General features: G+C 33.2%; 1 protein-coding gene across 4 annotated transcripts in view; it reads right to left on the bottom strand.

Annotated features, from left to right (window-relative positions):
* LOC114131749 (GATA zinc finger domain-containing protein 10-like) overlaps positions 1-15,004 on the bottom strand; it is a 102,651-nt gene that overhangs the window by 4,840 nt on the left and 82,807 nt on the right. For all 4 annotated transcript variants that reach the window (XM_050201614.1, XM_050201613.1, XM_050201615.1 and 1 more), the window contains 4 exons: positions 14,382-14,506; positions 6,731-6,866; positions 2,186-2,266; positions 1,384-1,599 (listed from right to left, as the gene is read on the bottom strand). In XM_050201614.1, coding sequence (XP_050057571.1) covers positions 1,384-1,599; positions 2,186-2,266; positions 6,731-6,866; positions 14,382-14,506 — 558 coding nt within the window. The remainder of the gene's footprint in view (positions 1-1,383; positions 1,600-2,185; positions 2,267-6,730; positions 6,867-14,381; positions 14,507-15,004) is intronic.

Here is a 15,004-nt window from a genome sequence, read left to right as displayed (position 1 = left end):
CAAATTATATCAAAACCCAATCAAATATAGCTGTATAGGTAATTACTAAGTTATATTTATTGTAGCTAATCGTGACACATGGATAAACTCGATAATTTATTATCAGAGATAAACATTTTTTTTTTTGTGGGGAATCATTGCCTTTAACTGGATATTAAACATAACATTACTATCGTTCACATCGCTTAACATGCACTCTACGCTTTTTAATAAAATACTTAAACAAACGGTCATATTATATTATTAAACAGATCAAATACGACCAACGTCAAAACTCTATGTAGCACGTGTATAATATATAAATATGTTTAGACATATTTTGTTCACTATTTGAAAATCGTAGTACTTGTGTATCATAATATATTTAGTTCATACAAGTAATGTAGGTACTGATAACGTTTAATGTTTATTTATTAATAGCGATCGTCTCGTTAGACGAATCCGCTTATAAGAGTGCCGTTAAGTTGTAATCAGTATAAATATATACATATTAATAATGCCAATATATATGCGACCATGATGATACAACAAATGAACAAATTATATTTACGTATATACTTAAAAGCATCACGAGACGTTGTCTAGAATTATAATAATTTAGTGGTCTTTGAAGTTTTCAATAGTCCCCATACTGCCGTTTTCCAACTCATTAAAAATTATTAAATTTGGATTGTGACCAATAACATCTGTTTAAAGTTTAATATTATTCGTACGAGTTTTTTAAAGTTATTTTAAGAATAGACCTCCTATGATTTTATACTTCGACCCAATGTTTAGAGTATAAATCATTAGAGACAAACAGTATTGACATGCGAATGTCAAGTATATTATAATAACATAACAACACGCATCGTTTCACACAACAGACGGGTATATCGGAGAAAAATCGCTGTGCAATTAATGCTAATAGGATCGCCATAACATTGTTATTACGCGTGTAGTTAATGCCGAATTGGGTGTGTATTACCGATGATCATAATATTATTATTACATCTGAACCGGGATTTGTCACGCTCGTGATCAAATGTTTATAACTGATAATAATATTGTACTATATATACAGCTGGCAAGTGGAAATCACCTACGTACCCGACCTGACCACCCTAACCACCTAAACCACCACCACAATACCGCATAATAAAGTATAACCAAACTAGGTAGCGAACATCATAACAACAACATTTTGCTTGTATATAAATGGGTTATTGAGTGTATTCGGATCGTGTGAAAAACTGTTTTCGGTATTATTGGTATTAACAAGGTAAATACTTTGATAAAATAAAAATATATTATATATTATTATCGACCCACCCCCATTCGCCACCCCCGCGAATATCCTTATCCCAAAAACATTTATGTATGCGCCACCTTCTGTAAACTTACCGATTGATTGTGGTTTTGCGGGTGGCTGTTCATCACTGGGACCCGATTGTCCATCATCATAGCGGACTTCTTGACTTGACCGTGGACTTGCGAGTGCGGCGACGGCACGGACATGGGTGGCGATGGTAGACCCGCCGGCGGTGAATATCCGTTGTACACGCCGCCGTAGCTGCCCACGTACCCTCCAGCGTACATGTTCGAGTCCGGTTCACCTCCCTGTAAACATCATCACCGTGTTTAAGTACGAGTCGTTATAATAGTCATAAGTCACAGCACACGACACGCATACACGTGTAAATATACATTGAATTAATATTGCAGAGACGATTTAGTCATGGATGTGTTTTAAATCATACTGTTATTGTGTATTATTTATGGTTATTTGGTCTCCCCCCAACCGTTCCCCGATCATGTAAATTTACAATATAAATCCTCTTATCCTCTACACTCGCACGCGCCCGACCCTAGATAGACTTTGCAAACTTCTTTGTCGGGCTAGGACGGAGGTCGTTAAGTTTTCCGCCTGTTTGAGAATCACCACCATCACCACCTTCTATATACTATACTTTCCCACGCCCGACGGTCGATAAAAAGAACACGATAAAACTCAACTATTAATAATTTTGAATACTATTTTCCCCGAAAAGTTTTCGCGAAAGTTTCCGTTTGTTAAAGTTATCGAATAGCGTATAACATAATAATACTGTAAATAAAACGAATCCACCGTGCATAATGAAATAACAATATTACACTAATATCACATTGTACGTAGGATTTAATGATATTGTAAATTGAATATTACCTTCGACACGAGACTCGCTCTGTATGCAGCCAGGGCCTTCAAGTAATCCTTCTTAGCGGCTTCCGTTTTCTTCTTGTAAACCTGCAACCATTATAAACGTAATATATTATTTTAGTATCAAAGACTTGTCGTTCTGTCGTAAACGCAAAAATAAATAGCCTCTAGTCATAAAACAGTTATACCGTTAACCTATGAATTAGACATTTTTTTTTTTTTTTACCGAATGGACAACAATTTGCGTAATTAGAAATTATAATTATTATTTCGTACATTCGTGTTCTACGACACGCCATTCACATTCCTTTCAATAGATAATTTTTTAATTATTGTTTGGAAATTGGAAAGTTTACTAATCAAACGTAAAGGTCAATTACCGTTACGTAAAATATTTCTGAGAAAATATCATTAATCTTCTAAGCATTTAATTAATTTTATATAATCAAAAGTTATTTCAACCAACTTATTTTGTTAAGAACATTAGCTTCCAATATCGAAAAAGAATATAAATTAAAATTAAATTTATATATAACAAAACTTAATAATATTATTTACCATGATAAAAAAATACTCATCAAAGTGCAAGTGAACTAATATACGTGTTTAAAATATAAGTTCGCAAAATGAAAAAATGTTTACTTATTATTAGTTCGTTTTGTTTTTTTTTTAAAATAATATCTTAAATTAAAATTGGTTTTTATTTATCTTTGTAGTACATTCGTACCTATGTAAATAAAATCACGTTTATGTGTCACAAACATTCGTTCACGCCTTATTGTATGGGTCCCTTTTTCTTGCTTAATAATCAGATTTCAGACAGGCGATTTGCACAAAGTCCATTCCCTTGTGTACAACATGTGAGGTGTGCGCCAGATGATGCCTAAATGAATGCAAAATCGGCAGTGGTACGCAAAGCGTAGGCGGGAACGCAGACTTTAGTGGGGTGGTGTCGAGCAAAGTTTCTAATTTAAACATTATTGATTTAAATCGCTTTTAAACGCGGCAACCCCCATTCGTGTCCCATTCAATGAGAGTTCACCTCCTTTCTTTCTATTGTCATAGCAAAAGCAAACTTTGCATTTAGTTATTATAAATTTGTACGTTGCGCTCCCAGGGGGATCCACATTAAAAATAACCAAATTATTGCGTACGGCTCAGGGTAGTGACGAAATTGAATTCTCATTCTCTCCACGCCTACAGTGCCTCAAAACGCGGTTCATTTTTCAATAAATTCAATTTTCGTGTACATCAAAATGTCACATCAAGGTATTTGAAATTTACGCCACTCCTTCTAAAGATTCACAAACTCCCAGTATAGTATTATGTTCACTTGTGATCAATTGGTTTTGTCACAATCTTAACTTAGGGGGAAATAAATCACACACGTAAATAAAAGGAATAATTATAATTATGCGAATCGTCACTATGGTAATGTAATGGTTTGAGGCCGTGTTACAGCGTTATTATTACGCTTCTGCTTTGTTGATTTTTTTTATATTTTTATTTCCTATCAAAATAAAAACGGTCAAACATAATTTATCGCAAACGCTAATGCACCACGTCAGAAATAACACATCTTGTAGCAGAGTAATAAAACGCTTTACATCACGTGACCTCCAATAGATTGTGTATCGATCTTTACGATGGCATTCGGAAAGTATCGATTCAAAACGTTTGATAATGAAACACATTACCGTTTATATATTATTATGTTATTACATTTTAATAATCAATAATCGCAATAAATTCTTAATTTGCTTTACGGCATATTTTCAACGAGCTAACAGCACGATGCAGAGAGTTTTGATTTAACTCGATATCGATTTATTGCGATCAGAGAAAATGTCAATTTGTAGTCAGTAGCCATAATTTCTTATAGATGACTTTGATAGTTCTATTGGGTTTGCGAGCCATTAATTTGTTTTAGAAAGTTTTTTATGGGAATTTCACATAAAACTGTATAATAAACTCGTAGTTAGCTCCAACGGGATTTACAAATATTAACGACGGTTTGTTGATTTTACTACACGTCTGTTTTCCGCGTTCTAACAGTTTATCACAAAGTCAAATTTAACGATAACAATTTCGACTAAATATATGACCACCTCACTATTCGATAGTATACTGCGACATTAATAATAATAATAACTAATAAGTAGCAGTAAGAATTTTTTTCTTTTTTTTTTTTTTACATAATATCGTGATTGTCAAAATGATAATATATGTGTTGATTATAAGAAAAAAACAATAAGGAACCAGAAATTGATTTATTCCGGAAGTGTCTAGTAGATTTCTCTCGATCCATTTAGAATACATATATAATATTATACACATGGGCCTATGAATCATGAGAATAGGGTCAGCAGATTTGTGAAAGTACTGCACTTAGTATTTTACTGTTATTAACATTTTGTTTTGTCTGTATTATATATCCTAACAACCCATTTAATACAACATTACAATATTATAATGTATTATGTATACATATAATATTATAATATAATTTAAACATTTTATTTTATTATATTACTATTACCATTACGATTATTCGAGTTCAGTGTTCTTAATTTACTAACTGACCGTAACTATCATATTTTACATAATATGCTTGCACTGTCCTAGAATATTATTGTTGGTGGCGCTGCTTGTTTATAAATCGAAAACCGTTAGTCGTGCATATTTGCGTACACATTTGTCACTTCAACTATAAGCTACAAGTATAAGTAGGCAGGCGTACAACATATGATATTTTAATGGTGTTATTTCTGTTTACACTCGTACGAAATACATCATTATATAACTATAACTATATAGTGCTTGGAAATAGTTTTTTTTTTCGAAATTCTGCGAACGTAAAGCGAATCAAACGTTTTCCCGTAATGATTGGTAATATTTTATGAGCGCGTGCAAACTTCTATTGTATCGTTTGTTTCCTTTTATATATATATATATACAGATACACGGATTTCCGGTAAATTTAAAGTTTTCCGTTGAACTTATTTCGCCACGTTACATGCTACAACAACGGTTTTTGTACGGCGCGTGTTGACAGACGTATAATATGTTTGTTGCAGTCGAGAAAATTAATATTTAATATCATACACAACTCCAACCAATATTTCGGAACGCTTACTCGGAAAAATATGACGAAATGCATCGACCCGCCAGCAGTGAATACACCGAGATGTCAAATAAGACATTATATTTTTGAAACAATGAACACAGCAGTATCGGCGGAACACGTCTAAAACAATGTCGGTGGTAGGGAGAGGGAAATTAATATTAGCATTTTCGAAAAGCTCTCCTCCGACAAATTTAAACTATTTATGACGACGCGTTTTAATAACGTATTTTCGTTTCAGACACACTATTATAATAATGTTTTTCGAAAAGCTTTGTTGTACAACGCTTCAACGTAATATTTAGGCTAATATATCACCGCGGAGTTACGTTTTAAACATACACCGTGTACAAGACGTACGTCAAATTAATAGCGTTTTTCATTAAGTTCCGTTATACACACGTAATTTATATTTGTTACGCTTACACAATATATCGATGTTCAATTAATCACGTCTAGGGTTTTCTATTCAACAAATTTGTTTTGTGTACGTTATTTTTATTATTATTTATTATTAGGTATAAATAGACTATATAAAGTAATAATAGGTTATTTCGATTTGTGTCCAAAGGACTGGTTACCCGAGTCCGCCAAAAATGTATTTCTCCTCACCACTGTCCCGTTATTATTATTATTATTATTATTATTATTATTTACATGTTTTTAGTGGCATTTCCTTTTTACCCGTAGATACTGCGTGTGTACGCAAATATACCTCAGTGTGTAAATTTACAAGTGAAAAAGCTTTAGAAATTACTTCACCACCGACCCACACCATCAACACTACCCGTTCAACCTATATTTTCATAACGTCAGCTCCGAGATTATTTATTCTATATGGAAAGAAAATAACTTCTCCATCCACCCTCACCGTCACTTCTACACAGCCATAGTCGTCCCGTCTCTTTCTGTTTTTCTCTTTTCAGTATTTGGTTTTATTAATGTGTTCGAACTGACTGAGGGCACTCCTAAAAATGGATTACTATTTTTCATTCGTATAGATTGTGTAGCTGTGAAAAACGAAACAGAACAACGGAAGAACGAGGAGGGTGCTTTTCTTCTCTTTAAAATGTTTCCCTTTGCCGATATAAATAATAAGAGAAAATGTCTGCGAGCTAGCGAGCTTGACAAGAGAAAGAATTGATAATAAAAAGGACTTTAATCCGTCAGTCACACAGAAACAATATTTCATTTACTATAGCAATTCAACGGAACAAACGTTATTCTAAATTGATATACTTCAGTTTCGTTGTAAAATATTATTTTCATATCACACCGCATTTATACGTAATCATAATATCGCGTAGCCCAATCACCGTTGCAGTAGGTATTAATAATATAAAATAATTATTTTGCTATTACCTATATTACTATTACACGTTAAAATTAAAAAAAAAAAATTTAGGTATTGGTTATGGTATACTCACATTTTTGTGGTCGGCGTCTAACGAATCCCACATGGACGCTACGATCTTGGAAACTTCGCCGAAACTAGCATTAGGATTTTTACCTTTGATTGCCGCTTGGGTGTCCCGGAAAAAGAGCGCGTAAGCAGATACCGGTCTGGAAAAAATAATAAAATGATTTATTAATATAATATATACTTTATCCCTGTGAAAAATATTCTCATAATAACAACAATATTTTATATTGTATCGTGCTAGCTACAAAATATCGCGATACGTGCGCAGTATCGCGCATTAGATGACACAATTGGCAAACAGATTGGAAAAAACAACGCAGCTTCGACAATGTTTTTTTTTTCTTTACTGCAAGGTGACAAAAATATTGTGTGTTTGGCGTCATAGCCGTCCAGATTAATTGTATTCTATGACAAAACTTATTACGCGAATTATAAGAGTCCGATTCAATTATGCTCTCGACAGTTAGTCAATCGTGGTACATGATCAATTTTTTATTCATTTATTTTTAATTAAATTTTTATACTATTGAACTTGACAGGATTATACTCCCGTATAAAAAGAGACGAATATTATCGTTTGATTTATTTAATTTATATTCAGCTCGAAGTATAATAACTAATGGTGATTCTAGATTGGTTGAAAATTGAAATACATTTTTAATTATTAGGGTCCCGAAGTTTATGACTAAGACCCGGACGTTCTGGCACACTAAATCCTATTGATGTTTATATTGCATGTATTTGAACAATAAAAATGACTATAATGTCCACTAAAAATACTCTGCGTAATTTATTTTGTTTGTATAACTTAGATAATAAAACTAATTTAACTGTTCGATATTTAGTTCATTAAATTAATAATGTACATTAAAGTTGTTTCATTTATTATTTTTTTTTTTTTTGCAAAATAATAAACTCATATTTTATTAATATTATTTTTACTTTTTATTTAAAGCACTTTTTCAAATTATATTTATGTATTTTGTTTTAATTATATTATTTGATTTATACCTTGGTACCTCTATTACGTTTACAATGAAAACATTTCTGTTTTTGATTTTCATATTATATTTATTTTTTCTTTATAAAAAAAAAAATGACTAATAAATTAAATTACAAACATCGTCTAAACTTATTTACTTATTTTTGTTTGTATTTTTTTTTTTTTTTTTTTATAATAATATAACTTTATAATATATTAATTTGCTTAATGGATTTTATACTGTTGATTTATCTATATTTGTATAATAATAATATTTTATTACAAACTACAAAGTACAAGAAATGCATAAGAAAAATAATTTAGTTATAGTTTTATTTATTATTACACTCCCTTTTTTCATTATTTAGCAATGAGGAATGTTTTTGGGGAGGATCCAATAACATTGGAGGGGGAAGTTTATGCGATCAGCTTATAAGATTGGCGCCACTAATAATATTTCACAATCTCACTGCGTATAAGATTATTCAGTGTTATAAATAAATGTATTTACAGATATTGATCTAACATAAAGATATGATAGTGTGTGTGTATAAGTGATCATCCGTACACAGTATAAAGTATAGATGCACACAGCGGTTTTTCATCTGTATAGCACACCACAATATGCGTTAACGAAAAATCAAATGATTATTTTCATCACGTTTTCGAGTTATTATAAAATATTATATTATGGTATATTGCATTCCGTGAGTTATTAGCGTTATAGATATCGATTTTGAAGAAACGGACACGGGAGAGCGAAGTACGATGTCTAACTTATTTTACCAAGTCGCAGACCGCGGGGTTTACAAAGTGCTCCGATTTGTTTACAGAACTTTGTTTATACGACACACTATTATCGTTCGCTATACCTATATTTCTCATTGACTCCAAACCACTATACGCCACTAGCGTCGCAGGACGAAAGTAGTAACGCAGCGTAGGTATCATACGTTTAAACTAGTGCGGTCTTATTAGGAACGGGTTGCCGTAGAGAATCCCGTTAGTATGTGCCGTACGCAGAGCGCAGTGTGCGACTGGAAACTGCACGACGACGAGACGAACACTTATAACCGTCATCCTTCTGCGTTATTATAATGTCGGTCGGTGACGAGAGGAAAATTTTTTTTTTTTTTTTTGACCACGCTGCCGATGTGGATACAAAACTTTACTCGATCCCTCCCGCTGACATCCGAATCGCTAAAGCTATCCCCGTAAAAAGATAATATATTTGTCCAGTCTTATTAATATATAATTTTATAATAAATTAAACGTTCACACGACGGACAGTATGATCGTACATAAACACGCCCACGATACACTCGCGGATTCGAAAACTTTTTGTACAAAAATTAAATTTTCTTCCGCGTCTATTTGTTCGTATAACGATTCATATTTCGAGCGATGTAGACGAAATTTTTTCATCGAAAAGTTTAAATGTCGAACAACTGTACATGGACACACACACACACACACACACACTTGAACTAACTTTAGCAATAACCCTCCCCAGCCCATAATCATCATCCTACCCCAATCCAACGTAACAAAGATCAATACTCCGACGGAACATAAAGTATAATAAACTTTTGTCGGTGGATAACGAATGAGAACGTAATAGCGCGGCGGCGGCGGACGGACGAGCAAAACGCGTGGACTGTTTTGAAGTTTTTGACGAAAATTACCACATTTCGAAAATAAAATTTATTTTATTCACCCCGACGAAATGAAAGTTTCCACGAATAATAATATTCACGAGTTGTAGAGTTCGTCAGAATAATAATATCATATTACTATTATTATCAACCGTTTCCACTTCAGGTGTAATTATCATATAGTATAATATATAATATTATAATGTACGTCTTTATACGATTTCCAACGGAACAACTGCACTACCTAGCAAATGAAAAAAGTTACGGAAACTATTACGGTAAGACAACGCGCCAACTATGTCTACAAACATACAATATAATTCATTTTATAATCTTATACCTCCGTGAGTACAACTATACACTACTGTGTCGTCTCTCGACTGAAATAATTTCCATTTGACGTCCGTTATTACAGTAACAGTAACAACAATAACAGCGACCACAAATAAGCAGTTAATACAATTAGTATTAGCGAAGTATAAAAAAATATTATCATGACTTTACAGGTCTCATCATCGATACACACACAGGCACACAGTGTTTATGGCTTCAACACCGACAAGGGAACTCTCAGATGAATTGAGATCTCAAATCTCAATAATATATTGACCGATTACGACACGTGCGATTTACCGAGAGTTAATTATTATTATATTGATTGTATTATTACATCCAGAGACCGGTGGAATGCATATTGACCGGCTCTTATACGGACATTGTATACATCGTAGGCGTATGTTTTTATAAACCGTTTCAATAGTGTCGTTGTTGCAGTAAAATGATGACACGAACTAATATTATTATCTCGCGAAAGATGTCGTTTCCATATTAATATGAAGTGATGTCGCTCTATCCAGCGAGTGCGGTGATCCTCGACGATCTCAACGATTTAATTCCTTTTTATCTTCTACATAGGTCTTAGCCGATCCGCGATTTTTTCGGAATCTCCGACTCGCACTCCCTTCCCACTCGCCCGGAAGAGGGTATTACTGCGGATCTCGATTTAACAATATTACCACAGCGTGCCACGCACAAACGCACATACAACACGCACGCACACTCCATACCCAAAACACACATTATAGTGCACACAAACGTTTAATATTTACCGCGAAACCGCCGACGTTGTGCACTTGTACGTATACGTACACGATTTATATTCGGTCTGGCGAGCGCACCATCAATTTGCATTTTATAGAGCTTAAACGGTGGCGGGATCGTTTGCTATATACACTCGACGGCATTCGTGTTATTACCGTGTAATATTATTGAATCGGGAATCGCCTATACACACCCATCCCGTTACCCATCTTCCGTAAGACCGTCTGCAGGAGTACCGATCTGTCTTCTCCGACGCCGCCGTGACCGCGTCATTCCAAAGTTGCAGATCGTGCCAAATACGCTCGTCGGCTTCGGGTGAGCAAATATTGCATATAGCAGATGATACGCATAATACTACATTATTGTCATTGTTATAACCACCACTATACCGCATATTGGTTAATATTTTGATTAACTTTCGAATTGCATAACATATACATTAATTATATGTACGCCCGTCTGCGAGGTACCGTCCACGTTATCATCGCCGTTATTGCTATACTCGCTGCACTCGCGTATGTATAAAATATCGTGTATATATACATCGGTAGTAGATGTAGGTACGTGTAATGTCCAGCTTCTCTCGATTATAATCTCGAAGCGAATAGTATAAAACCACTGTTCTCCGAAAACAATTCCATATCCGTTTTTAATGATCAATTATTATCGCTGTCGGCAGCTGACATTTTACGCAGTAGTTTTACCATATATTACAATTATAATAACAATCATAATATTATGCCGGTATAGTGGCGGGACGTACTCTCGGCGCGGAGGGTAGTAATAATGCGCAGAGCAAAGCGAACATTTCAGAGACTATTTGTTATAATATCATTATTATCTTTGTCGCGGACGTTTTGGCGTACGAATGCACTCTCGAAATTAAAAACGACAAACGAATAACGATATTGACTTTTTATGGCAAAATTGATATTTTACGACTCCGTTCGATACCGTTATTGAACCAAAAAAAAAAAAACTGACGACCGATAATATTAAATGCGACATCGGAAGGGGAATAGAATTTATTGACGAATAGGCATGCTGCAGAGGGATATCAGATTTATAATTGGAAAAAAAAATATAATAAATAGAAATAACTTAAAACCATTTTTTATTTTTATTATTTTTATTTTTTTAAAAATGTAGCGTTTTAGTGATTGCTTTCTGCAGGGGGGTAGGACACTTTCATTTTTATTTTTAACAACTGTATTCTGAAGTACTTATTTTATTGATCGGAACATTTCCCGTTTTTAATATTTTAAATTATCTGATAATATAAATAAATATTTTTATATATTTTCTCGAACGTACCCCGGACCTGCGTTATTAAAAAAAAAATATAAAATACATTTTTGTTTTGTATTTTGTTATTTTCATATGATGACAACCCTTAATTTATATTTTAGATAGTGACAAAAAACGTTCTTTAGTTAAACTATTGATTTATGAATATTCGATATTGTACAAAATAGTTTGTTATTGAAGGCTATAACTTATATTTAAAATTTAAAAGAGGCAGTTAAAATGTGCAAGGAGATAAAATTATATACTTTTCCACCACTCTTCTCCACACGATCAAACTTTAAACGATTATAGCCCATAAAACCTACAAGGGGAGTGAAGCGCTATTTTGTTTAATATTAAAATATTTATACGGACGTTGAATTTTTCAGAAATATATTTCGAAATTAGATTTTAAATTAAATTTAAATGTTTATATTATATAGGTACAGTCGTAAATAAAGTAAAATCTCGAGAAAAAAACATTTGGAAATAGCAAAAGAAATACATAAGTTCTAATTATTTAGGAATTTATGATTTCTCTTAAACATAATATCGTATTAAAAATAAGAAAAAAAAATTAATTATTTGCTTACTATAATAGGTATAGTATTATGTGTATAAAATATAATGACGGTAAACAAGTCGCTTTACGCTCACGACACGAAACTCATTTTATTGGTTTTCCATTAGGTACGTTTTTGTGTTCAACAATAATACTTAACCACGTGATTTCGATTCACCGGTAGAACACGAAAATATAATAAAATAAACTATCGTTGTACTGGTATTATAATACACCGTCCGAACGCTATCGCAATAATTGTGTAAATAAAATTTATTCTGTTGTCCGCACAAACCCCAATCGCCTAGGAATTTCGTTCAATAAAATGTTGTATATTTTTTTTTTTTTTTGTTATTTATAATTTTTTTTTATTATTATTTCTTTTTGATGGCGGGATGGTGATATAAAGTTATTACGAGTGCGCGCAGTCGTTTTGTGTGTGCACAAACGAGGAGAGCATGGAAATAATAGCACGACACGAGGCTCTTCGCGGAGACCGTTTGCCGGCAACAATGGCGTGCACAGAAAAACGAAACATAAATTATTCCTAATGAGAGCTCAACAAAAGACCTCTCCGCCCCCACCCCCACTGTCTCGGACATGTGTTTCGAGCATGTATATAGTTAAGAAAGATCCGCGTAGAAGGACCAACGTAAACATTAGGTACAAAGCGTACTCGGCTCCTGAGGCTAATACACTCCGCTATACTTGACGTTATTGCACTATTTGTATTTGTGTTATTATTATTGTTTTGTAACGCGTCGTTGTAAAGCCGCATTTTCTGTATTCAAGTAAAAATGTTATTCTTCTATTTAAATTTTATAACGCATGCGTTATGGTTTTCAAAATGGCAATATCATCATGTGATAATACTAAAATAAGTGAATTACCGGCATATTTCATTAAAAGTTATAATAATAATAGTAAATTAATGTACTAATAAGTAATTGTAATAATAAGTCGCCTAGCTATGGACTAGGTTTTAACACGAGCAACAAAAATTCTTTAAATAACCTAATCCGTTCATGAAAACGTAAAGCCGTTTTTGATTTAGAACTTTAAATTTATGTCGTCGATCAACGCAGTCTGTTCAGAGTGTAATTAACATATATTATGAAGTGTTGTGCGCCATCGCAAGGATATACGTTTTACGCTCCATCGAATGATTTATTAAATAATTAAATGCACAAAAGAAACATGAAAAATAAATGAACATATTACTGGTAATTAAAGTAATTATTTTCAAGATTTACCCTTGATAGGTCAAACATATTATTTTTAAACTGTTAAAAATGTGTGTATATAATGGCGCAGCTGTTCAAACTACAAACTTCGTAGCATTAAAAATAAATACAATTGCACACACACACACACACATACACACGTACATATACACACACATGCTTGAGCGCGCGCGCACGTATATATTAGCGTATCTTTCAGTGATTCCTAAATTCTGTTTTTGTATCTTAAAAAATATATTTAATGCAAAAATAATGCCTTTAAAGTAATACAAGCAATGATAAACTGTAAAAAAATAAACGTCGAGTCTTATACGAAACTGAAGACGTCCAATTGGCCACTCGAGTGGCGATACTCGTCTGAAAAATGTTTTTCTCGAAATCAATGAAGGTAATTTTGCGAGGCTCAGTGACGACAACAACAAAATAGCATTTTCACGGAAGAGCCAACTAAAACGAATGCCATGAATAGGCACATATTGAGGGGTGCATAAAAAGGGGTGTAGAGAATTTGGTTTGAAAACTTCCGAACAGCAACAGACTGCACCGGGTATTGATCCAAGTCATAACATTGTAAAACTCTCCCTTTTCGTTTACAGATAAAAACACACGCCAAATAGGAGGGTGTATTTTGCCGAGAGTATTATAATGTATCCGTGTACGGTACACGTTGCACTGCTACTACAACCCCGGAAACTGTCGGACGATAATTATTACACGTGATCGAATATTATTCGTCGTCGCCTTCGGATTTGTATTAGTTTTCGTCCAATTTAGTAAGCTGGCATGAACAAAACCAATTCGTCAAAAATAATTAAGGTACTCACTTTTGTGGTTCGTTGGGATCCCTTTTCTTTTTCTTTTTGGTCGGTTTTGGCTTCTTTTGTTGCATTTTCATGATCCCGCAACCATCCAACGGTTCCGGAGATAACCTTTCCCTCTTGATTGCAAGCTAAAAAAAGAATTGGTATAAATTACGATGAAACAAATTCTACTAATACATTTGTCTATTTACCTAAACACCTACACGCACACATATCATCAGCGAAATAAATATAAAAATATTAACATTCACCCTTCTTATAACGTCAAAGAAAACGGCGTTTGTTTATTTCATATTCCTCACATTTCAAATAGGTAATTTGTTTCTTTTGTATTATTATTATTTATTTTTTTTACTTAAGCCCATGCAAATAGCATTCAATTATTTGATAAATATTAACTAAGAAACATATATATATATATATATATATTTCACAAGTCCCATGAAATATGTATGAGAGTATCGTACGATAATAACACATTTTTAACCCGAAAATACCGTATGAAATATGGATGCGAAGGAAATATATGTATATATTTATTTTTTTAGAGGCAATATAAACCCTACCCTTTGCATAAAATTGCATACATTATTCAAACGGAATTGCCTAGAATTTTACTTGAAAAC

This window comes from Aphis gossypii, chromosome 2, assembly GCF_020184175.1.
Source record: "Aphis gossypii isolate Hap1 chromosome 2, ASM2018417v2, whole genome shotgun sequence".
Lineage (NCBI taxonomy): Eukaryota > Metazoa > Arthropoda > Insecta > Hemiptera > Aphididae > Aphis > Aphis gossypii.
Note: the sequence above shows the minus strand (reverse complement) of the source record. Positions and strands in the feature narration are given on the sequence as shown.